Source organism: Falco naumanni, chromosome 9, assembly GCF_017639655.2.
Source record: "Falco naumanni isolate bFalNau1 chromosome 9, bFalNau1.pat, whole genome shotgun sequence".
Taxonomy (NCBI): Eukaryota; Metazoa; Chordata; class Aves; order Falconiformes; family Falconidae; genus Falco; species Falco naumanni.
Window position 1 is genome coordinate 46,861,316 of NC_054062.1, and position 26,257 is coordinate 46,887,572.

The 26,257-nt window shown below is 41.4% G+C and overlaps 1 protein-coding gene across 7 annotated transcripts in view; it reads right to left on the reverse strand.

Moving 5' to 3' along the window:
• ADK (adenosine kinase) overlaps positions 1–26,257 on the reverse strand; it is a 291,201-nt gene that overhangs the window by 17,307 nt on the left and 247,637 nt on the right. For all 7 annotated transcript variants that reach the window (XM_040606787.1, XM_040606784.1, XM_040606786.1 and 4 more), the window contains 2 exons: positions 24,600–24,714; positions 1,286–1,372 (listed from right to left, as the gene is read on the reverse strand). In XM_040606787.1, coding sequence (XP_040462721.1) covers positions 1,286–1,372; positions 24,600–24,714 — 202 coding nt within the window. The remainder of the gene's footprint in view (positions 1–1,285; positions 1,373–24,599; positions 24,715–26,257) is intronic.

Consider the following 26,257-nt stretch of genomic DNA (forward strand, 5'->3'; position numbering starts at 1 on the left):
CTCCGCAGCGTGCTTCTATCTGCAGGGTCTGAAAACAACGTAGGAACAATCTTTTCTTTTCATGGGAGCAGCAGCTTACTGGCACAGCTGATACACAGAGCACACGTACACAAGGACAAGCACTTGAAGAAGATCTTATTTATGTTCTAGTCACTGTTACTTACCGGTTCAAATTCAGTCTTGTTTGTGATTAAGGCACAATAGAGAGTGACAAGCGTGCACTAAAAGGTATATGGACAGTATGACCCATCGTGTTTTCCTCTATTTCTGTCCTTTTTGATTCACAACAGCACCGAAGGAATGAGTAATAACATTCCTATTTTCAGCCAAATTTAAGCATATACTGAAAATTTATCATTGGTTTAAGTGATGTATTAGGTAAGGACGGAATTACTCACATGCTTAAGGTTAAGCTCATGTTGACTAGTTTCTTGAAGAGGGACACAATTCTGAAGCTTTAATTTGGTAACACGCTGCTTGTTATCCCCTTCATAACTGCAAGACTGAGCCCTGCAATTCTATTTATAAAGTCTCTTTGGTAATGTTTCCAGTAAATTAGTGACTAATGGAGCTCCTTACAGCTACTGCGTACTGGATATTAGAGCCTTCAGGATGCAATAGTGCATCACAGAGCTACATGTATGAAGGTTACAATGAATGACAGAACTTTTGGATTAGATTGGGTTTTGGCTTATATTGAATAATTTTTTAAAACAGGCATAGACATAACATCCTCTTTTTTCCTTAGAGCTTGTGCCAAAAAAAAAAATAGTAAATTTGCAAATGGATATTAAGCATTGCCAGATATTTTCTGGGTTTGTTTTAACAAATTAACCCTTCGTGTTCTTTTCTGATGCCCAAATAATTGTATTGGAAGCAGATGTTCTACCAAAATTGACATGATCAGAAGACATTATGCTCACTTATTAACATACTGTTTAATATTCACTACAACCTGTTTTAAAGAACAACAATGTGTTAACATTTAAGCCAGGAGGGATTTCTGTACACTATATAGTGCTTGATGCAGCTTGTTTATGCAACAGTCTGACAGATACAATTAATCTCATGAAAACAACCAGAGTATGACATTATTTTTAAAGTAATAGAATACACTTTCCTTTTGAAAATCAGAACTTAATTAAATCATATAACTTCACGATGAAGAGAAAAGCTCTAAAAGAATGAAGCTCATTCTGAAGGACAGTTGAATGAAAAAATGGTAGGTTTCATACTGAGAGAATAATAGGATAAGCTCCAAACAAGAGAAAAAAGTAAGAAATACCTCCAACAAACGCATCTCCAGCTCCATTGGTATCCACGATTTCACTCTGATCACTCACCAACACAGGGAAAGTAGTTACTTCATTCTCTGTAGTGGAAAAGGAGAATAAAACGTGAGTTACATGGAAGTACAACTTTGAAAAGCACAACAAGCAGTGAAAATCAAAACAGTTCAGAACTGGAGCTCTGACTTCTAACACAATAATTGGGATAATGATAGATTTGGCTTATAATTCTGTCTGTATTTACTGCATAGGGATATGGGAACACATTTGATCAAGCTATTTGTTGTGGATGCTTTAATTCCTTTTCATTATCTCCTAATATTAAGGGCAAGAGAAAAGAAGTAAATCAGAAGGAACAACATAAAAACACCTGGACAAGATTAAGAAAAATCCATCCTGCCAAAACCAGTGCTTCCTTTTAGCTGCAGAGCAGTGATGCAGCCTCCAGAATGGCCAGTCCAGGCCTCCAAAAGTTCAACAGAAATTGCTGCACTGTAAAAACCAAATTGCACGTGAACTAATTAAAATATAGCTGTGAAGTAAAAAGCAGGAACTAGTGTAAATCAAAATGCTCTCAAATGACACCTTTGAAAAAAACCTGTAATGTAAGGAGCCTTGCAACTTGCCATCTGACTAGATTTGGTTTCAAGATTTCAATGACTTCACTCTCTTCCTTAGCATTTATTTTTTTTTTTTTTTTAGTATTTTCTTCTCTGCAGCTCCCTGCCCTCTACTGGCACTTGTTAAACCTATTGCAATAGGTGGATACTCAGCATCCTCACCTCCAATTCACTGCCACACCACAGTTCAACATAATTACACCACTTAGGTATGATAACTTTAGAGTTCTAGGGTTATAAATTTAATATATGCCACTAATTAATCAGCTATGGCTTTCCAGGTGGTAATGTCATAATGACGTGATAAAAATATAATTACCACCTTGTCACAATACCTTGTTAAAGTGTAAATTACCCCTGTAACAGAGCCAATGGAAGTTCTGCCTCTGGTAGTCAGTATGCATTAAACTGTCTCAGAGCAAACAGATTGTCCTTTGGCAGACAGCAGGAATTAAAAAAAGGGGAGGGGGAAGAAAAGCCTGTCAACCAGCGAAAATGGAAACTATCAGGGCTATTTTCTTTTAATTTTTGGTAAAGACGGAAACAAAATGGGAAATAGTTCCTCCAGTAGCTGCAAGCTGGAGAGGAGCAGTTTCTTCGCTGTCCAGCAACAGCGTAGATCATAAAAATCACTCTGACAGTGACGTACACGGTAGCAAACAAGGAAACCTAGTTTGGGAGGCATATAAAGAATTCACAGCCTCAAATCAGGCAAGTCTGTGTATGCTGCAGAGGTACCAGAAGGATCCTGGTTTCTGTGAAATGCAGTGTATCAGCTCTACTGCTCTTCACCATCTGCTACTAAGTGAACCAGGCAGATATAATGATGCTGCCTCCAGAGGGAACTGTTGGCTGGCCCACCAGGAGGGGAGGGGAGGGGAGAGGAGCATTAGCAACAACTATCCATGAGAGGCAAAGGAAAAAGGGTAATGAAAAACGTAAGATGAATATTCCAATTAAAGAACAGGTTTCAGTCCATTCTCAGTGCATCCTACTCTCTATCCTGTTAAGAAAGCTATTTAGAAACGTGCTTCAGTGCTGTGTTGTGCTCTTAAGATAGTCTTCAAGAGCAATGTTTTTTAGTAATTTTAACAGGATTCATTTGAATTGGAAATCAAGAAAGAGAGGTCTTACATTAAAGTCTGCCAGATGAGCAGAGTGTATTCATCCATTTCAGAAGAAGGTGTATGTATGATTTGCTCTAGATAATACTAAAACAATGAACAAAGTGAGAGCTCTGTTGAAGACACGTTTGTAACCAATGAACCTGCTTCCTTCCCAAGCGTGCACGGGCACACACAGATGTTCCACGTTAAATACACAGCAGACGCTTGCGTATGCATACAAATGGATGTGTTTGGGCACAGAGAGTGAGTAACGCACAGGCGTTACATTTGGAATTCTGGAAATGGGGCCTGGCATCTAATAAGACTCTGTTCAAGCAAACTATCACAAATGAAAGTTCTCACCATCATCTTTCTTCCTTTTTTCCCTCCTCTGTCTTGATTCCTTCCCTCAGCTCCCTCTAGTACTTGCAGGTAAGTATTGCACTATAAGCTCTTATTCCAGTCTTTCTGCAGTAGATGGAATTGGAATTGCATTAGTCCACACCCCCAAATAACACTGAGGAATCCGGCTGGTATGAGAACAATTTTTTTTTTTTTTTTTTTTTTTTATCCTGGTCCCAGTTCTGTCTCTCTGTCTGGGTCCCACATTCTGCCTCTGTAACTTCATATATTTTCAAGAGGAGAAATAATGTCACATTTTGAAGTACTGAAGTGTCAGAAGAAGCCAGCATGGCTTTGGAGCACATACCACATTACAGAGATAATACCACCTGCACGCATCCAATAGGCAAATTATTCTTCTTTAACCTTAGGAGAACTTCTGCTAGCATAGTAGAGTCTACTGAGCTATAATTAATAAAAACACGTATTGAAAGGTACACAAAGTAATACCAAGTGGTGGTTTTTTTTCTTTCCTTCACAATAAATAAAGTCAGTTAGGATCAAAGCTGCCATTAAATTACCTTGTTATGTCTGTGTACTAGCATAGAAATAGCTAACATCTCTTACTGATCTGTGTTTTGTTAAACTAGGCACAACAAGGTGAATCAAGATGAAGCATAAGTCTCCATTCTGAATATCCTTGCTTTTGTGACTTGAAAGTTGCTTTAACTTCATTTTTTGGGTGTGATCTGTTATGTTATAAAACTCCCAAACCCATCACAGCAAACAGAGGGACACCCTGGCTAAGTGCACTGGCCATCGGCGGCCTTGCTCTTCAGTCAGTTCTGATTTCATTTAGCATTCTGAGTGCTTATGAAATAAAGAATAATTACATAAGTGTTTTGAAGTCCAAGTGCTGATCCTCTGGGCATAAAATCCAGTGTTCTGTTTTAAGCAACAAATATCTTCTATGGTAAACACCCTGGGATACAACACATTCCACTTGGATATTGTTTCCTGGAAGCCCAGAACTGTGAGTGCAAACTGCAACAAGGTGTCTCTAATTAGGGAATTTTTAGTAATGAGCAGTAAGGAAATCTAAGTTTGGGAGTTTGATTCAACTCTTCATGATTTTACATTGGTGAGGAACTCAACTGTTTCAGCATGATATAGAAATAATCAAAATCAAACATTTATGTGGTGATTTCGTAGGTTGAAGACAATGTCCACAGATAAATCAGAAGGAATTAACTCATTGATAAATTTAGTTATTGTTGATCTGTCACATTATGTACCTGAAGATGTGAAATCTATCTTTATTTTCTGCAGGCAAAAATATGCGCTAGCATATCTAGCTATAGATGCTTTTGTAGGTAAAACAGTCCGGAGAAATAGTAATTGGAGAGCAATATTAACTGAAAAAACAGTGTTCCTTCCATTCTAAAACATTTCAGCTCCCAAATGAATACAAGCCCATTTCACGACGTTAACTGAAACAATCGAACTCTGATGATAGCTGCAAATACTACAGGTCTGTCTTTAAACCAAATCAGAATCACAGACTACACGTCTACTCTTAGTACAGTAATAAACACCAGCAAGCAATCATTACATCCAATTAGGCTGAGTACTTTCCTTAACTGGGTCATTTACCAGTCTCTCTTGCTCTTAAAAGTAGATTAAATGTGTAAACTTACATTTAATTACCTGTAACAGAACTCTTATGGGCAACATGTTGGAGTGTCCTTAATTTTGTATTAAAATAAAATAAAAGGAAGAAGGGAGTCCTAAAATATATACAAAAAGGTCTAGCTATTTCCTCAAATAATCTTTTGATCCACGGGCTAGTAGTGGTCGTACAGATGCTTACAAGATGGAGACACATTCATGTTTCTTTTGTGAGCTTTAACTTGTAAAAAAAGGAACAACTGTGAAACAGAATTCTGTCCCATCTCCTCCCCACCTCCATTCTCTCTAATTTTCTTTAGATCAGGGGCCAAAAACAGATAAAAGGAAAGGAGGGGGAAAGGAGGGGAAAAGAAAAAAAAAAAAAAAGAGGCAGGAAGAACTTAACAGAACGTGGAAACCTGAAGAACTGAAAACCTATAAACGTCTCCGGGCAGCTATAAGGTATAAGCTATAAGAAGTAATGAGAAAAGTATTTGAAACAAGGCCACGTCGGCCCACCCGACTCCGAGCGCTTCCCTCTCTCCAGGAGAGCCTACAGGCTCTAAGCCTCTGCACCTTCTTCAGCACATTAATATATCCTTGAAAATCATGAGGCTAACAGAACTTTCTCCTGTCTCCCAACAGCAGAACACGCTGTGGCCGTACCCGACACAGGCGGCCCAGCGCGGCCGCCACGCTCCCGGCCTGCTGAGGGCACCGCGGGCAGGCACTGCGCCGAGCCCCGTCCAGGCCCTGGCGGCTCCCGGCACGATGCGTTCCAGGGCTGGCAGCGCCGACCCAACCTGGCGCTGTAAGGAAACAGAAGGAGCCCTGCACTCCCAGGCCGGGACGCTCAGGCGGCCGAGCACCCCAGCCCGCCGGTGCTCGCTGCGCCCCTGTGAAGGTGGCCTGGCTGCGCTCCCTCTCCTCCGTCCCTCTCCTCCGTCCCTCTCCTCCCGGGCGCTGCTGGGCCTGCTGCTGCAGCCAGGCCGGCCTTGTCACAAAGATCAGGAACCTGCCACTGTTCTGGCCAGTCACTGGGGTGAAACAGTATAAGGAGTGAGACGCAAGTCGGCCACGCGCTTTGGGATTTTTCTAATTGAGTATTTTAATACTGCGCAGCAAACGATGCTGTATTCTGATGAATTCAACATGTAGCCAAAAAAACTTTATAACTAGTAATGTAGAAGAAGTTAAGCTTTCATTGGTACAATAATGCTACCCTAAACAAGTTATAGAGTAGTTGTCACTGATAATGCATTTCTGTGCCTATGGTATGATACAATTTATACGAATATTAATATATTTCCATAATAGAAGACTCAAGTAGTGCAATCAGGCTAAAATTCTCTTTGCAGTTTGCTAAGCAGAAGTAAGTCCACATAGCTGCATTGGCCAGGGTGCAAAGTACTGTCCCTCAGAGACAGCTGGTTCGTTTTCAGCAGAAACGGAGAAAGAATATGATGCCAAAGACTTAAAATCTTCTGTGGCTCTACTCATGGTCCTATAGGCATCTGCAGGGGAAATGACAGTGTGCAGACCCCGTTTTCCCTCTCTCCTAAGAGGTGACGTTAACCCAAAGATGTTCAGTGAGACTTGCCTCCCCTTTACAGCTCCCCTCGGACACACACCGTCCCATCATCTAGCCAAGGCGCTTTTTATTCAGAAGTCACACTCACTGCATCTCACTGAAGCGTGACTCACAGGATTAGAGCTAACAGGGGAACGAAAGTTCCTCCAAAGGAACTTGTACACTCGTACACAGCAACGCTTAGCAATGATGTAAAATTAAACACTGTTTTTGCACCCAGCGTACTTCCTCTGAACCTGCGCCTGATTCTGTCTCCACTCGTGTTAATTCAACACCACTCCTTTGAAATAACTCTTGATTTATACCAGCATGAGATCAGACTCAGAACTCTGTATCTAGTTACAACAAGTGTAAAAAATGTAACAGTATCAACTAATGACTCGTCAAGAGCTTTGACAAGCCCAAATGTGTTTTGCTTACTTTATAGGTGTGAGACCGGCTTAAACGTCAGTATTTTCTATATCATCACTGCCACTGCCACATGTTGAAGCTCTACTTTATTTCTCATATTAAATAATTTTGTTTGCACCAGTAAGCAAAACGCTATGACTGTGTGTAAACGATGGGGAAGCAAGAGGTCAACAGCAAATACTAGTATTGCTTCAGTGTGGTGCTAATGTAACATTTTTTTTCTTGTGTATATGTGTGTGTGTGTATATACATGCAGACATATATGGAAAAACTGCCCTAAAGAACAAGCTGCTGAATTTTTCTGGCATGTGTCACAACGTTTAAGGTTTAGAATGGCGATGAACTCTGTTGAAAAAGCCTTTCCGAGCACACAAGAGTATTGCCATTTGCCCGCTAGGCACAGATTGCAGAGGGAGCTGAAACTGCGCCCACTGAACTGCCAGGATCCGCGCTCCTGTAGCTTGGCATGGCTGCAGAAGGCATAGAGTTCAGAGCGAAATCCTCCTCCCCTGATCTCTGGCTGGACCAGGAAAGGGGTTGAAGACTCGGAAAAGGTGACGGGTGTGAAGTCACAGGTGCCAAAATTATGCGAGGCTTCCGCAGTTTCACTGATCCAACGCAATGACTGTCTTGGAATTACTTTGGAGAGCGCAGATCCAAATCAGTCCTGAAGACAGTCGAGATGGGTTACAATAAGCAAAACCCATGAATTGTATGATCCCAGTCTCCGTCGAGAGCATGCCCTGCCACAGCGAGCCACGCCTCACCAGTCACAGCACAGGGAGACACAAACCAAGACCTGGCCTTGGACATCAGTAAATACAAATTTCTCTTCCTGCACCGTCAATCCTGCATGCTTTGGGTTTTGGCCACTGAACGTCGTATCTCATCCTTCCATGTGAAAAAAAAAACCCAACCCCCCAACAAGACCATCATTTTTTGAGCTATATATGGGATTGGGAAACACAAACACGTGTATTTCCATCCATAAATGGGTAGCTCAAGAACTGAAAAGCCACATCAGTGGTGACAGGTGGAATGTCAGTGTTTTAACGTAAAGAATACATCACATGTGTATGTTCCGAGTCACACCGACATGGATGTTCTAGGTCATGCATGCTCTTCAACCTTGTGAAACTTGGCTATGGGGACTGTGCAAAACCGAAGCATCCTGCAGCTTCAAAAGCAGAGCATGCACTTCACTTACTGTTTGCGCTGACCCACACGCCAGCAGTGCCTGTGTGGTTGTTCTCCATTTCATGGTATTCTGCAGATGTATTTTAAACCACTGCATAGCTGGACCATCAAAAGACTGTCCTGTGGGAAAGCTTTCTGACAAATATCAATCTGAGATCAGGTCTAAGCAGTTCCTACCCAAAAGCTTATTGAGGCATTGGCCAAAGAGAAAAAAAAAAAAAAAAAGGGAGAGAAAAAAAAGCATAATTTGGTTTTGTATTGTACTGTATTTAGAAACTGTATTATGCCTCACATTTTTTATACATTAAGCATATTGCCCTAGTGGGGCAAATACACCTGTCAAAACTTGCAAGCTTTCTTAGCTATACCTCAGTTTCAGAGTGGTGAACACAGAAATCAAATCATTTAAATAAATGCCATGTTACATGACAGCTTTGTTTATGCTACATGATAATCTGAGAAGCATGGGTTGTCAGTGGAGGCAGGAAGGGGCCCAAGGCACTTCTATTTTACTTGAGCATCAGTAAGACTGAAAAGAGAAGGAGTGAGCATTAGGTCACTACCGAGCAGTTCTGAAGGAGCTTTTTCTTCTGGGAGAATTTATATTTAGTTTCATAAATAAAACCAGTCCATCGGACTGAAAGAGACAGCCTTCCCTAGAAACATTACTAAAAATAAGTTAATGTATATATAGATATATTCCTCCTTTTAAAAAAAATAATTAATTGGATGCTAGTTGGACATTGCTGAGGTAGATACACCATAGAAACTCTACAGCATTGCCTTGAAATACTCAAATTACCTGTAGAAATTTTAATTTTTCATCCTTTTAACTCAGAGCTCAGCTCTAGAACTTTTACAATTATCTTTTTCTTCTCATGCTTTATTTGTACATTCTGTGTTGCCTTTAATTAAGATCTCCCTAGACTACTTGTTTATTTTTGAAGAATGAAACATGCCTGCTAAATGAATTTTCCCAGGCTTTTGCAGGTTTTAAATCTATTAGAAGATGTCACTGCAGTGGAGGCTGAAATTTGTTCTAATCTCAATGGGAAAATATTCTGCTCTTAAAACACCAGTTAAAACCAAAGTACCTCCACTGTTTTTAATGGCATTCTTTAAGTCTTAGTTATGCCAGTCCAGAAAGAGAATTTGGCCTAAATTGAAGTTTATTCCCCCCCTACCTTAGCTGCAGATAATTTCTGAGATAATTAAACACCCCGAACTATAATCTCTGTAGTATCATTTAATCACTTTCAAAGTATTACCGAACCATTGCTGTAAGCAGGACGGTCAATCTGCTACCTTTTAAAATAATGTCACATACATTTTAATGTCAATTACACAATCCTGAATTTATACAATTATTGACTGCATAGTGAATTACATTCATTTGGATACGGCTCCTATAATAGCAGTTTTGACAAACAGTTTCCATCAAGAGCTGCTGAATCGTATGTTTGTGTACCAAGCCCTTTAAAGCACGGCAGCAGCACGCAGGCACTTACAGAGGCGACACAACAGGCTCTGCGGGGCATGCGCTGTCACTGAAAGTAAACCCCAGCGCTATAAAAACCGGCTGCTTGACAAAACCGCAATAACTAACCTAGCAGGGAAAGGAAAAATTTCCAGCCTCTCTCTCTCTGTGGAACCTTGTCACTCGCCCGTCACTCTCAGTTACCTTTCTTTAAATTTGTATTTCTCCACCATTACACTGCTGAATCATTCAGCTTTACATTATTCCAACCTAAACACCAAAACAACACATTGATCTTTTTTTCGGAAACAAGACATCCTTTTAGAATGAATGAAACTTCAGTTGGCATGTACAGCCAAGTTCAACTTGTGATGTTTTAAACCTAATTTGTATTCTCATATTGTCAAGGTGACCACCAAGATATCTATCAGAATGAAAAAAAAAAAAAAAGAAAAAGAAAAAGAAAAAAGGTTCCTGCTCTTAAGAGTTTCCAGTCTGAGGAGCAAGGCTGGTAAGCAAGTAAATAGGTTTGTATAAATAAAATGTGGACACTCTACTGATATAGTTAGGAAAAGTTATGAAGAAAGGTAAGAACAGATGCTGCTTTGAAAACCAGATGGTATGCAGGGAAAAGCTCTGGTTAGCCTACAGATCAACATAATTTGAACTGCAACTTAAAAATGTGGAAAAAACCTGGGAACATGCTTGTTACTGGTTCCTTTTAGAACCATTTTGGTATAAAAGGTATACTTAATGGTTATCCGGACATTGCCTGCTTTTTTGCCTTCTTTTCCTAGAGGAAATAAATCCAGGTAAAAAAAAAATAAATAAAAATTTAAGACCTTCAATTTAATGTTTTTGAAGAAAAACTTTCCTTTTTTTTTTAAGGAAACAGAATTAACTGTAACTCTCAACTTGCCAAACTTCTACTTGCACCAAGATTTTACTCCTCTTTGCTGCTTACTGTCCTCCAGCCTCTCCCCCGCCCCCGCTGCCCGCTGAGTCCCACTCATTAGAGTTATGACTGAGGTATCTACGGGTGACCCGGAGGCTGCTTGGAGCCAACCAATCTAGCACAACTTGGATTTTTATGCCAACAAAAACTTAGAAGGCTTCATTCTTTGTCCATAAAAATACAAATCTGATGCAATAGCTGCTACTCGGCAGCAGCAGAGGTGGGAGCAGAGGGTGCAGGAGGGAACAAAGCTGCTCGGGAGCAGACGCACGCTCAGGACAGGTTTTTCTGCTGAATGCACTTGTCAAACCCAACCTTTGAGCCCCAAGTGTTTTACTCATTCAGTCTCTTCTTTTTCTGATTTTTATTTCTTAAATGCCTGTACATTTTGCACGTTCAGGCTGAAATTGGAAGAGTGGCGCTTTCCCCCTGGAGCAATAACCTTCCACTGAGGTCTCCAGCTCCCTCGTAGCCAAAGCCAGGAACACACCAGCGCTCCCAGTCCCCGAGAAGAGGAGGGCTGGCACTCCCCGCCAAATTCTTGGATTTCAGCAAAGGCGGTGCTCCAGCCCCAGCCCATCCCTAGCCATCTGGCTTGGCCATGAAGAACAAAAACTGATTTCTCTTTATCATCAATTTCTAACATATTTTAATTTCTGTGTCCATTTCTCTAAGCCATTTCAGACCACAGCGTCACACGCTCTCACCCTCTAGACCAGTGCAAGGACTACTCCAGAAGCCAACGCGCAACACACAACCCATATGAACATCTAACCTGCTTTACTTTCTTCCTCCAAACATCTGCTCTCCTTGCACAGGCAAGGACTGCTTTATGGTGTTCGCATTCTACTTTTCATAACAAAACAACTGTGCCTTAATTTTTGAAATGTTTAAGCTGCTTAGTGCACCAGGAAATCCAAAACACATCTTCAGGGTTTTTTTATATTTGGTTTGGCCAAATATAAAAACATCAGTGCAAAAAGCAGATACTTGCAGTGCATGATGCAACAGAGATTACAGGAACATGGCATTTTTAGCACTTTACTAACTACAGTATTTAACTTCTCACAAATGGATTTTCATATTTTTGTAGTAATTTACAGTGTGCAATAGGTATTGTAATCTAATCCACTATGATTGCATAATTCTGGACCAACTTGCTGTTGATAAATATATGCAAGTATTAGGTTATTAAATTTTTTACAATTAAATGGCTAAGAAAGCTGTTTATTGCCTTCCGTTATACCCTCTGTTAATAAGATCGTTGTTGCAGATGTTCGCGTATGCTGCATTGATGTTTAATGGTGCATGATGCTCTAGGTGGTTCCCATAACCTTGCTTTGTCTACTATGAGCTGACTCAATTGATATGATAATAGAGAAAAGAGGTCTGAAACAAGCTGGGCTGTACTGGCACAATTTGCATAACCTTTAAATTTGCCATCATTTGATGGCCAACTGCTTCTAAAAATTCTTATTCAGTTGTCAGCAACAATATCCTGTACAAACAGCGTTCTGCAGTTGGACAGGTGGGGAGGGAAGAGAGGGCAGGCATCATTTACTGCACTTTTATATTCTATCAGGAAATGTACTTATTATCAAATTTATAAAGCCAACAATTTGCCATAGAGTTCTGCGGTTTCATTCGTGATCAATTGCTATTAGCCACAATGCGTAGCCTGGCATCTTTTCAGGTTCACAGTACAATATCACAGCGCTGGATTACAAGGGACATAAATATCTGGTTCCATAGGCTCCTCTCTGGATTTCGCTCTGACTGCTGGTCGCCGGGGCAGGCAGAGGAATCGCGGCGGGTTAGGCGGGCGGTGGGGGGCACGGGGCAGCAGGCGACAGCAAACTGGAGCAGCCTGAGCAGCCTCCCAAACTTGAAATCTGATTGTGGAGGACTCCGTGTGTTCTTTTAAAACAAACATTAGTATTGTATCATTCAGTAGGCTTAGCCAAAACCCAAATACAAAAATAGTTCGTGTTTACTGTACTCACTAAATCTGCCGTCTGTATATATTCTAAGTCAGGTCTGCTTACTTTACGGACTATTATTCATAACAAAGAAAACAGCTACGGTGAAAGCAAGCCGGCACCTACTTTCATTCTTTCATTCAAATGGGATCAACTACAGAAACGATGTTTTTGTGGGATACAGAGGTTTGTATCTAAACTGTCACTTCTTACTCTCTATCATGCTCAGGTGTGTCAAGGCAAGGTCCTTTGTGTGTGAGAACGCGCACAGCCTCCTCTCCAGATACTGCCTTTAAACAATTTCCACTTTGCTTTATCCGTAAAAACTACTGCGGACATCACGGAGTCAAACAGATCATAAAATCTCACAATTCCACTTTCAGACAATTAACCATTTCCGAGAACTCCAATTCACTCCCCTCTCCCCACACAGTGCGAACTCTAGATGGTTTGTTGTGTTACACAAAATGATCCTAAATCCCCAATTCCAGGCAAAACAGGACCCATCCAGAACTCCTTTCTGCTCACTTTTTCCACCAGCCAGCATCTCTGCCCTGTCCCCCCCTGGGGCTAAGAATCTGCCCTCCATTCAGCCACCTACCTCCCAATACTTCTATTGCCTGCAACTGGACGCTACAACAGAGAAACTTCTAATCCAAGGGTCAGTTCCTGCAGTTAATTTTCACCCAGGGTCACCATACATACCCACATTTTACTCTCCTTCCATTCTGCGCAATTATTTTACAATGCCTATTTGAGCAGGTGAAGATTAAAGGCTTGAAAACCTAAGTTCCATGATTTACAGCCAAAGCATGACACGGATAGCTACAATTTAAACTTTTCTACAATGTTCATTCAACTGTAATCACAAGATGGGAAATAAAATGTCTAAATTAAAGATGAGAGGCTACCAGAGTCTGTAGGGCACCTTCCGAGGAGAGATTCTGCTGTTCAAACTTGTCTGTGATGGTTTGTTATGAAGTGAACTGCTGCCTCTTAAAAAAAGGCAACACTGCAAAAAAAATGGAAAAAAGACCTTCTACAGAAGATGTTCTGCCTAGGTGCCAGTGGTCAAAGGGTCCAGTTCTTTATGCACCTCGTTTGTAACAGACAACAAAGAAGATACCTTCAGGTAAAATGTGTTATCAAATCTTTCAGCATACGTGAATTTTGCTTTTTGTATAACCCCCAGGTCGACTACAAAAACTGAACTGGAAACCGCAGACAAGGTACAACAGACAAAAAGACACACAGATCAGTATAAACCATTAATATTCATGAATGTTTTAAGTTCTCCATGGCCATAATCGATATCCAATGAAGTTAATGAGATCTTTCCATTGATTTAAAACGACACTGGGTTAAGCCTCAGAGAAAATAATATCACGTTCTAGGCGAGCACTCCAGCTGGTAACATGTACTTTGATAAGTTGCTACCCTCCCATCCAGAATTTCAACCGTGAACAAAAGACTTCTTATTTAAAATTGGTTTTGCAAAATGAGCAATACACCATTAGAAAACTCAATACGGAGCATTTAATATCTTGAATTGAAGAGCAGTCATGGCCACAGTAGTTACTTGCGATGTTAACGCCAATATGAGACCCATAAATAAGGCAATCATTATTTATTTAAAAAGGAAATGAAAAAAAGGGGGAAAAAAAGCCTTAATGTGTCATCCTCCCAAAAGGTTGAGATTTTGTTTTGTTTTAACTTTGAGCCCTTAGAAAGCAGTGCTTCAAACTCTTATGTCTTCTAACACATCTAAGCCCATCCAATAGATTTAATCACTGATAACTAGAGTTATAAGTTCAAACTGGCCTTGACCTTGGGCAGTATGACATTATCTGAAAACCATTAATGGTCTGAAACTAAAGGAAAAGCTCATTAATAAAAGCAAAACCATACAAAGGTACAAAGGCAAAAAAAAAAGGGGGGGGGGGGGGGAGAAAAATAAGGAAGTTTTATTAAAAGTATTGATCATGACCTAGGGCACTACAGACATTGATCTTCCCACATCTCCACAGGAAAAAATAAGTTAAGCCAACAAATTATTGATCCATTATGAAAGCTGCTGAAGAAGCCATACATTTAATTTCTTACCATGAAAAAAATCATCACACTAAATTAGGGTAAAGAGAAAATATATTTCTTAAAACTGATTGGTAAAAAAATGACTATCTGATTAATTTCATAAAATAACCACCCTGTTAGTACGATTTGAACCTAAGGGTTGGAGGTAAGAAGCCTACGCACTGTGACCCTTTAACGCATGGGTTTCAGACTGTGACTCATTAAAGCATATGCTTTGAAGGAGAGCTGGGTAGCGCCCAGTACTGAATATTGCAGCAACACAGAACGCATGCACGGACAGGGACAATGCTGAACTTGAAACTTAAAAGCATAAATGTAATGAAAAGTTTACAGGATAATTATTTTATTTGAAACAGAACATTGTGGGTTTGGATTTTCATCGGTTGGTTCAAAAAGTCAGAAAGATATGTTTAGACTGACTTAACATCGTAGCTGCAAAACCAGTTGCTGAAAAACTAACAGCCACCAGAATGTCACGTTCAGTGTACGTGGAGAGGGGTAGGTGTCATTTTCAGAAAACAGGGGATCACCTTGACAGAGCTGCATGGGAGAAGAACAGGCTGAATTTGGAAGGCTATCATCAGCTCCAGTGCTCCCCAGTTACTGAACGACCCATCCTGCTCTCTCACCATTCTTTTAATATAGTTTATGGTAAAATTGGTGGTTTTCAGCATATGAGATGTCAGAAATCCCTTCCCTCTGATAGCATATTCATGGCTCTGTCCCCTTATTCCTTGCTCTTTGCTTTGCAGACATAATTCTACAGTATTACAGCTGATCCTGGAGCAAACTTCCCTCCAACTTCGGAACTACGGTCTTTGCTGCTAGATGGAAGTTCAAAATAAAACTGTCATGTTTTATGCCTTGGAGTGAGGATCCACAGCCACTTCAGCCACTGTAGTTTGCGGATACTAGAGCCTCATCCTTGCCTCCTACTGCAAATGCTGTGTCCTCTCCTCCCATGCTGGCACCAGTATGGACCCGTCAATGAGCTGGTCCAGAGCTCAGCCCCTCACCAGGGCAGGTTCCTGCCGCTCTATGTGCACTGCCGAACCGGTTCCCCGTGCCAGCAGAGCAGTGCTGACAGGCTGGGAGAAAAGTAGGGGATGGAAATGCTTGTCCCAGGCAGAGCCAGAGATTCCTGCTTTTTCTATCAGTTCAGAACTGCCAGGGCCCCAAGCCTCAGTCTCTCGTGCTCCGAGGACTACACAGCCTTAGAATGAATACAGTGACTCCTTGTTCCTTCCATGACTGCCCAGAACAGTAGGGGTCTGCCTTGGTAACCAGGAGGCTTAATTACCATAATTTGGTCTTCTCAGGATTGCTGTTAGGTAGTTCTGTTCCTTCATGGCTTGAGCAAACCAAGCAATATTGTGCCGATGTAATTGTTTCTGGACAAACCACCTCACAGCTCAGGTCACCAGTAAAATGGTATCAGCTTCGAAGTATTACAGCCATGCATACAGGAGGCATCAGACATTTATGATAAATTAATTTTGTGTGGATGCTCTAAGTGAGGAATATCATCACAGGGAAGGTCTCCTTTCAAAAAAAAAAAAAAAAAAAAAGAAAAGAACAAAAAACCCCACCCAGAAAAGCTACAGTGTACTAAGGTACTTTCTTTCCTGACGTGATGCCCATTTGGGGTTTAAGGACACCTGAATTGCTATCTTACTGTAAACTCATTCAGTGTTGCTCTCCGGTCTGCAGTGGTTGATGCGGTGGCCTCACTGCGATGCCCTGCCCAGGTCCAGCCCTGCCGCTAGCTGCGCACCCCCGCCAGGGGCACCTCCAGGCTATGGACCCCACCTCCCGGGGGTGCTCGTCATGTGGTGTGTGCCATGTTCTTGTGATGCCTTCAGATTCACTTGGGATAGGAAAACCAAAAGTTGAGCGTGAAGAACTGCAAAAGTGTCTCACACTAACGGGCTATAAAAGTCTTTGTCAGTCAATGTGGAAAAAGGTGCACATGCAAGAAACAATTCTAGCTTTCAATACACGAGAGTGGGCTCTACTAAGTTAATACTAAGTTAATACACACCATAAAGAATATTTGAAATTACAACAGATAATTCCATGAAAATACCGGATCAATCATCAGTGCCAGCCAGAAAAGCAAATAAAATGTTAGGAATTAGTAAGAAAGAAATACAGAACAAAGGAAACAACAAAATTAAAACACTTTGTAAACTTCTCAAGCATGTGCAAGTTGACCATTCTCGTCCCCCATTCACAAATTGCATAGGAGACCTCCAAAACTGCGCAGGGGAGGGTGGCCCAAGGGCGTCGGAATTACGGATCAAACAGAGAACAAGTAAACAGAACAGGAAAAGAGTCTGGAAAACAGACCAGTGAAGGAGAGATAAGCAGGAGTTCTGCAAAATCAGAAGTATCAGTACACGGTGTACGGAATGACGGGGCCCTGGCCGTGCACAGCAGGAGGGAGACAGCCAGTAACATTCCTAAGTGGCTGGATCCAAACAAAGACGGGGAGGTATTTCTTTATGTAACATACAGTCTGTGACACACTATCACAAGACACTACATACGGTAAACCCCTATTTTTGACTATTAAGCACAAAGACAACACCTCTAGCTCAGAAATTCCCCAGCTACAGCTCACTGGAAGCTAGGAGAGTGTAACACGGGAGTATCACTACAGATTTGTCCTGGTTTCATCCTGCTCCACAAGCACCCACTGCTGCACCCTGCTCTGACACCAGCTTAGAGACACCTTTGCCCTGCCTCAGCCCTGCCCTGTGCCGCCTCTCCAACATCACGTAATCGCTGCTGCCTAAGCAATGGATGTGTGTATGAACCGTGACACCTCCGAGGACTCTTTTCAGAATTACGGTACAAACCCTGACTTCTTAAAGCTATGTATTGGTACCTGAGAAAAAAATGTAGCAATTCTTCCCCGTAAGAGGAAATTATGGGCAGTATTAAGGAATGGGATCGGGACCGGTATTAATTGTCCTTCAACAAACATGCATTTTTCATAGCTTAAAGGGGTAATTTTTCCTCAGAATGCCAGAATGGAAATTCATTCTAGCACCTGAAATACAAGCTAGGTTCAATAAGAGGCACAGTTTTGCCTTGAAAATTCCTTATTACTAGTGATTATACACGAAAAGGGGATTTCCCAGCCTCACTCTCCGTTTGTGGCCTAAACTGGTGCGTTAACGCACTAGACGTGAAAAGACATCCTCTTCTTAAATCAACATGAAATTGCTGAAAACACACACACATCACATACAGACATACATCCATTTACATATACGTCTATGCATTCTCTGAGATGCAACAGTTGATACACTTTTAAGTGCAGTTGTGATACCAGCATTCAGGAATTAGGTTTTAATAATGTGTTTCAGCTGTCTAATAAAATGCTCAGGCCTCCTCTCCCACACAGCATGAAAACATGAATGGTCTCAGTTACAAAAAGGTATTACCAGCTTTGCTATTCATTAATCCCTATCATCAAATGTTCATTATTAATTTAGGTTTTGTGGCTTCCTAAGTCACAACTAAACTAAAAATAATTCTGTTGGGCTTTCTGGCTCATTTCTTATGCTATTAGCAGACTAAAATTTCAATTTTTCTAAATCCATTTTTGTTTTTTAAACTTTTCTTTCTATTTCTGAATATAAATGAATAGGAGTGAATGTGTGCAATCCTGTGAAAAATATGAGCATACTATAATATAACCCAACTACTATTTTCCCAGGTCCAAGACATTACTTTTGTTTGTGTAAACACTTAGGAAGGCTGGCTGAGAAAAAGCTAGTCAAAGCTTTCTTGTCTGGAAGACTAAGCTCGAAAGCTGTAAGGAGAAAGAAAAATAACACTTCTTCTTGCTTCTTAGAGGAGAGCACACAACACTCAGTAACTTGAGAGAAAGAGAAGCTGCAAACAGGCCCACCATAAAATGTCAGCGGTGTCAATAGTAATAAATACTTCCATGTTTTATAGATAGGCTTACAAGGTGACATGCTGGTCTATGATTGCAGCACAACCTGACAAAGAAAACCTACTGACCTCTGTTTAGAGCCAGTCGTATGCTTGAATATCACTCCTTTTTATTCCCCCCAAAAGTATACAGAGTCATGCCATGATGATTTGAGAACAGCTCTTAAAATCTTTCCAGTTTCCACAGTTTTGACAACCCTTCCAAAACAAACGGTTTATAAACTCTGCTTAAAAATTTAAGATCCAACCTACCCTTGCAAAGTAAAAGAAGCTTCATCATTCATAAAAACATACTATCGTTGGTCGTTATTTTCATTTAGGTCGGGTTTTGGTTCTATCCAAACATAAAAACTTTTTATTTATGAACATATCCGCACGTATTACCTTAAGCACGGCCATGCTGGGTGCAGCGACACCCATTTAGCTCGGTATCCTCTTTCAGGTAACAGGTAGAGGCAAACGCCTACTGTCACTCCAACATCAAAAGCTGGGTAGGTAGGCTCTAAAATTCCACAACCTTGCAAGATTTATTGTGACATATTCATTTGGCTACAGGGCACATGCTGTTTAATTTATGGAACAGATTAAAAAACAGTAACAACAAGCAGAAATTCACAAAACTGTTTCAGTAAGTACTATGTGGTAGGTGCACTAAGACGTCGTTCAGACGGACCTTTCCAATTTTACCACATTTGCCAGGACTGCTAACTCATCTGTTGAGTTATCTCAGGTAATGTACCCCCAAAACTGAAGAAGATGTAAGTGGTTAGTAAGCCCTAACTGAGGTGGCTCTAATGCTTGACTCCTTAAAAAAAATAATCAATTTTTACTGCCATATTCTAACAAATGAGGTTACTACAAATGCATCCTTAACAGAGGTGGTCTTGCAAACACTGGGGGGAAAAAGAATGGAAAATTCTATGTTCACGCCCGAACATGCCAGATTTCATCATTCATAACTTGAAAAATGCTGAAGTGATTTTCTTTAAATTTGGATTGTTTTTCTTTCCTCTATTAAAGCTATAAAACAAGCCAAGTTTAAAGTTTGTAGCTTCAGCTGTTTTTGAATTATGCAAATATTTCAATATAAAAGTATGTTTTTCCATTGCTGAACTGATTTTGCTCAGACTTTCCGAAGATTTCCCTTTGGGCCAAGACCAGTCATAAAATGTATCTGACTAAGAGTAATTTGTTTAAAAATGTTATGAGCAACTCTGTAAAAGGGGTAGCTTTCACAGCATTTGATTCTGACAAATGTTACAGCACACATATAGATATGACATATATGTTCTTGCCAGAGCTTGTGATTTTTGGTGCTTTTCTTAAAAGCTCCAGCTGCTGAACTCAGAGGATTGCATGTGTTCATTAGCTCTCTCTGCTTTCCCCGCATATGTATTTTTTGTGGTTACAGAAAGAAGTACTGAAACATGAAATGAATGTATCCCATAAGCCCAAGAACCCTCCGTCAAATCCAGAACCTCAGGCCTGGGAAGAGGGGTATGATGGCACAGGGCTGTGGTGGTGGGGCCAGAGTCTTGATCGCCAAGTGATTCCCAGTATGGATGAGGAGCATCCGCACAAGGAATCAACCCAACACTGTGTGTCAAATATACTTTGCTGGTGAGCAAGTCCGTAGATCCTCTTTTCAGTTACCAGTCCCCTTCCCAAAGCATAACCATAACCCTCTGCCCTGAAAGGTTTTGGCACAGGTGTCTTTCACAGGTTACTTTTTCCAAGAAAGTTTCATCAAAATTCAGTCACATGGGGAACCAACGTTAAGAGAAAATGACAACAATTTTTGTCAATGCTAATTCTTATGGTCACTGAGATGATCCAATGCCTTCAAGTTCTGCTGTAAAAAGATGAAATTTGACATAATTGAAAAATGCACCTCAGGCTGCCCAGAGAGGTGGTGGATGCCCCATCCCGGGAAACGTTCCAGGCCAGGTGGGACGGGGCTCTGAGCAGCCTGATCCAGTTGAAGATGTCCCTGCTCGTGGCAGAGGGGCTGGACTCGATGGCGTTTAAGGTCCCTTCCAACCCGAACCATACCATGAATCTATGACAAGAAGAGGAAAACTTCACAGAACAATCACTTACACATGGTCTGTGCAGCCTTATTAGAAGCTGACAGTTAATCTAGTCAACATTTCATCTGCCACAGCTCCTGTGTGCCAATCCTAACCACTCCTTTCCCTCCCCACAGAACATGCCGATCACGCTCCGCTTGAACTTGAAGTTGCCTCTTCCCTGCAATGATTCCTACTGACAGAGAACAGGAAGGAAGGGGAGAGAAAAGGGGCCTTGGGGCTGGAGGACTGTGATGGAGGAGATCTGAACAGACAGTAGAAAGACCCAACGTGCTCCATGATAATTAAGAGAGAGAAATTTTTCCTCTGAAAACACCAAGACTTCAGACAGCCAAGGAAAGTGGACTGACAAACAGGCACGGCTTAGGCTGGGATTGCTGACGCGGTTACCGCGTCCCGCCGTGTCTGCGATGCGCTCCAGCCGCAGGGACCTCTGAAGCTGCTTGTCAGTCCGTGCCCGAGTGCCTACGGCTCGTGCCCGTTCAAGGTGAGCTGCCGCTGGCTGGGGGGGCACTGAACCAACACTGCCAACTGCAGCACCCCGTAAGATGACGGAACACCTCTGCAGTACGGCCAGGTCAGATTTCTGGAAGAAGCAGATGTTTTAGCTGTCTCAGTCTAAGCTCTCTCTCGTATGTAAGAGCTATATTGTCAGAACTTTTTGGTCAATCTTTCTTTCCTTTTGGTAAGAAAGCACCTTTCTGTCCTACGCTCTACACCTCAAATACCTGGTGATACTTCCATTCTCTGCAATGTCCAGGAATCAACAACTGTTACCACAGTCTCCTCCAGCTGTATCTGGCCTTCTTCAACCCACCAATAATTAAAAAAAAAAAAAAAAAAAAAAAAAGCACAAAAAAAAGCACCGACTCCACATCTAATTTCCAGCACACATAATCCTGTGCCCTTTCATGAATGAGCCGGCAACCTGCAAACAACCTCTTTTATCCATCTTATTTCCTCTCCCTCCAGCCAGAGCTGTATCAAAGTGTATCCCCTCATTATCTCTACTACCTGATGCCCCTCCAACCTACACATAACCACCCAAGAGGCGCACTCCTCCTCCCGCTACCCAGCCCCACAGCTACCTTGTCCCGGACAGCCTGCAGAGGCTCTGGCAGAGGAAGCGGGGCTGTGTTGAGGATGCTCCTGCAGCCTCAGCGCTGCCTACCTACCTCATCTGGCCAGGCACGAAGGGAAGGAGGGGGCGGCCACCCGGCTGTGCCTCTGCCCAGGGTGCAGCCCAACCCAAGCCGTTCACTTCTACTGCTGCGGGCCGCAGTAACGGTGCTCCGCGCTGCTGCTGGGGAGCGGAAACCTTTCCATGGGGAAAATGGGGAAGGGCAGCAGGAACAAAAGGCAGAAAACCCCATAAAGGCCAGCTTCACCTTGGAGTCTTTCGCTCCAAGACCTGTAAGCTCCAGCTACACCCTGCACTCTTTCAGACATAAACTAAGACCACTGGAACATGTGATCTGCCCAACAGCCGATGAAGGATGGTTAAAGGCAGCAGCAGAAGACAAAGCAGAGTCATTTGCCTGGTTACCGATCCCCTCTGGTTGAATCACTACTGACAGAAATGTCTTCCAACTAATAAGCATGTTGTTGTTGTTGTTGTTATTATTATTACCCTGGACAAAATATACAGCAGAAGGTACAAACAAGCTGACTTTGCAAATCCTATTTTAATCTAGGCACAAATTCTTCAAGACCATAACGTTTCCTCAGACAGGCAGGATAAACAATTACACACAGCCTGCTTTTTACAAAAATGTATTCCTCTTCCATGCCTTACAGAAAGGAAATGAATTTTATACTGGTAACTACTCCTAAACGCAGTAATTCTTCCCAAGATGAAGAATTTAGAAACTTTTTACACCTTCCACGGCAAGTTCCTCCAAAGCACAACTACATCTAATTAGTGCTGAAATAAGCGCGTTAGCACTACTCTATGCCATTCTGTGGTATCATCATTTGCTATGTTAAGGGACACTTTTTCCTTCTTCCAGTATTATTTTAATGTGAGGAGGTGGGAAAAAGATGATCCACACAAAAGGAAGGAAAAAGGGGGAAAACAATAACAAATTGGTACCTCTTTCGAGAATTGCCCCACAGGCCAAACATTTTTATGTTCTTAATCATTATTAAATGACTTAACATGACACACAGAGCCTGGCGAATGATTGCATCCTGACATGAGAACGAATTACAAATGAAATGAAAGATCAAGCTGTATTAGAGGACTGCCTCTGGGAAATGAAAATCTTTAATTCTCTTTTATTATTGACATTTATTTGGCTGCCATGAATAACAACATAGCAAAGAGATTCAGCCATGCTTGTGCACTGAATAGCTTATCCCACGGCTCAAAACTGCCTTAACATTTATCATGTTTGCTTTTGTAGCTGACACCATTGCATACACTCTCTATCCATCTTGCATTTATCATGCACATAAAGTGCATTCTCTAATTTAAGTTCATTTCAGAGCGAACAAACAGCTAAGATTAGCAAGTGTCAGTCCTCAAATAAGCTCCCAGTTGTAAAAATATCAAAGAAGGGATTAATGGATTTGTTAACAACTCCAGTTTGAAGAATAAAATAAGTACACAGTGAAAATTAAATAAGAGCACAGGAGGGTTACATATAAGATTTAGGTTTACTACCGTTATTACTCGCTCATGTATAAAAACATTTTTATACTGCTATTTTTCAGCCAACTGTACAATACTCCAGTGGAGTGCCTCCATATGGGCCGTTCACGTAACGCAGTAACTTTCTGGAAGCCACACTTCCATTATTATTCAGTGAGATAAACACACGCAGCTCTCAATGACTGCTTTCTATTTCCTTTTAACCAGTTTGTAGCTACCATAACAGGAGAAGCGGCAAACCATCGGAGGAATCATTCACACTGCTGCTGAGGATGATCTATAGAGCTGTGACATACCTACTTAGCGCCCAGCCCTGAAGCCACAGTCTGAACCAATTCTGATTTTTGAGGCAAGTATCGTATGAGTAAGCACCGGTCCCTCAGGTGCAGAGCTTCCTCAACTCCACTTGATTTCCAAAGGAGGAATTCAGCCCTGACTAATAACTTACCTTGCGAAGGAATGAGCGACTGAAATGGCTTGCCACCGCACATGTTTTTAATAGCTTTATTTAGTCTAGAAGCAGAGGTGGACAGAATTAAAGGGACCGTCAAAAGGTAGGCAGTCATGTTTATAACGCTTAAATCTGTGCGTCGTACATCATCGCTTCAGACAGCCCAAACTACTTGTATCCCTGCTAGAACACCTTTTTCCCACGTACTCCTTTGAGAATAGAAGAGCAGACGGCTGAGAAAAGCTAAAGCGAGACTTTCTGCTCAAAGCAAAAAAGCCTGGAAATGCACTTAGTACTGGATTTCACTTCCTCCTCTTCACAAATGTTTAAATATACTGTGCTGTTGCACAGCTGTTCTCAGCAGGCATAGCGTGTTCCTGTTTGCAGCAAAGATGGCTACACAGATAAAATCTCAAACCATAAAAATCTGAGTAAAACCAACTGGATCAATATTTGAGATCTATGTTATATAAAAAAAAGAACTTAAGATGTTCAGAACTAAATTCCCAGGCATTCCTGTGCAATAGTCACTTCTTAAATACAGAACCTTAAAACAATTAAAAGCACAACAGATGAGGAACGTGGACTAACATCACAAGGCAAATGCTCCGACTACCACGGAACAGTTAAAATTTGTAAATCCGCAACTTGTAATTGATTAACTGGAATATTTACAGTGAGCGACGATGGAGGTTTGAAAAATATACCTGTAGCCATGACAGTGTCATCCTTCCCCTGGGTAAAAACTACGATTCGTTGCCTTTTAGTGTTCGCCTTTGGCAGGGCTTGTGTCTTGCGGGCTATCTCCTTAATGTCTTCGGTCTGTTAACAGCGAGAAAGAAAATTCTTGTTACCAGCATACCAGAGTGGTGAGAGATTAGAACTTTATTAGCAGATCAGAGAATCATTTTCTTACAGCTAGGTAGAAAACTGAGTTTATTGCCAGCAGAGGAAGATTTTTAGAAGGAGGAATACTTGACTCTCCTAAGGGTTTATGCAGTACTATCAGACCATTCTTTTTAATCTTGATAATGATAGTTCAGCTATTCCAATTGCTGCAAAACTAACAAAGGAATTACAGAGCATTTCCTAATGAGCAATTAGTGGTTTTCTTTGCTGATGACTGGATTCTAACCTTACCTATCATAAAATTAAAAATAAAATTGGTAAGAGAATACTATGGATAAACTCTGGGCCTGATTTTCATCCAATTTAGCCAGGTTTTAGAATACTATAATCCCTCTGATTTCAGCAGGATTACAAATACTGTTCTTCTAAGTCCCCTGCAGCACCTGACGTCAGCAGTAAGCTGCCCGCACCGTGCATCCCGTGCAGGGTGCGGAGCCCAGGCGAGTGCGCTCCGTGCTCACCGCGCTCCATGCCACACGGGGAAGCCAAGGCTGGAAGGTACATTCAGTGGGGCACAGAACATCCCCGCTCTTCTGAAGTAAGGCTAAGAGGCAAAAATGTCAGGCACCTTTGCTTTAAAGGGGCTCTATCCGTGCACCGTGGCGCACGTAGCCAGGAACAGAGACACCAGCACGCTGAGCCAAGCCTCCCATCCACCCAATGTCCCTGACAGCAACAAGTCCCAACCGTTTAATTCGATGCAAGAAACTCTAGGGGCACAACTCGTCACGGGAATGTTATCCTCTCTGTTCTCATAGTTGCCCTGTGATATGAAACGCAAGGACTTTTGATTTCTAATTTACTGAAGTTTTCAATCTAATCTAAATATAGGTATTTCTGTTATTTGTATCAGCATCAAATCCTCTTATAATGCTATGGGGGAAGCTTTTGTTCTCAGATTCATCTCAAGTCAGGAAGTTCTACAGATGTGGCATTTGTAAACCTATTTCTTGCCATCATTTTTAATTTTTTGTTTTTTTTTTGTTTTTTTTTTTTTAACATTAGGAAAGTGAGAAAGACTGTAATTATTCTCTGTGCTACTTACTATGTCCCACTTTATTCATACCTGTGTTAAATAACACCACACTTTTTTTCCCCAGTTTGCTCTTGCGTACAAGCAACCGTAATGAAACATAGCTGATCTGGTGAGGGCGTAGCACTGAATGTATGAAAACATAACAATATTTTCTGCATCTTTTTGTGTCCTGCTCGTTATGAATCCCAACTAATTTTTTAACACAACTGCATAATGAATAGAGTTCATTTATAAAGCTGTCCAGAGTGGTTTCAAGTCATTTACCAGAGCTGTTACGATTAATTTATATTACTAATAAATTGATTTTTACCTTCCGACATCAGCATATAGTGTTAGTGTGAAACCCAGGTACGGCATGTGCCATTTTGACTGCAGCTGCCGATTTTAACACGAGATTGATTATTTTGCATCAGCAGGTCA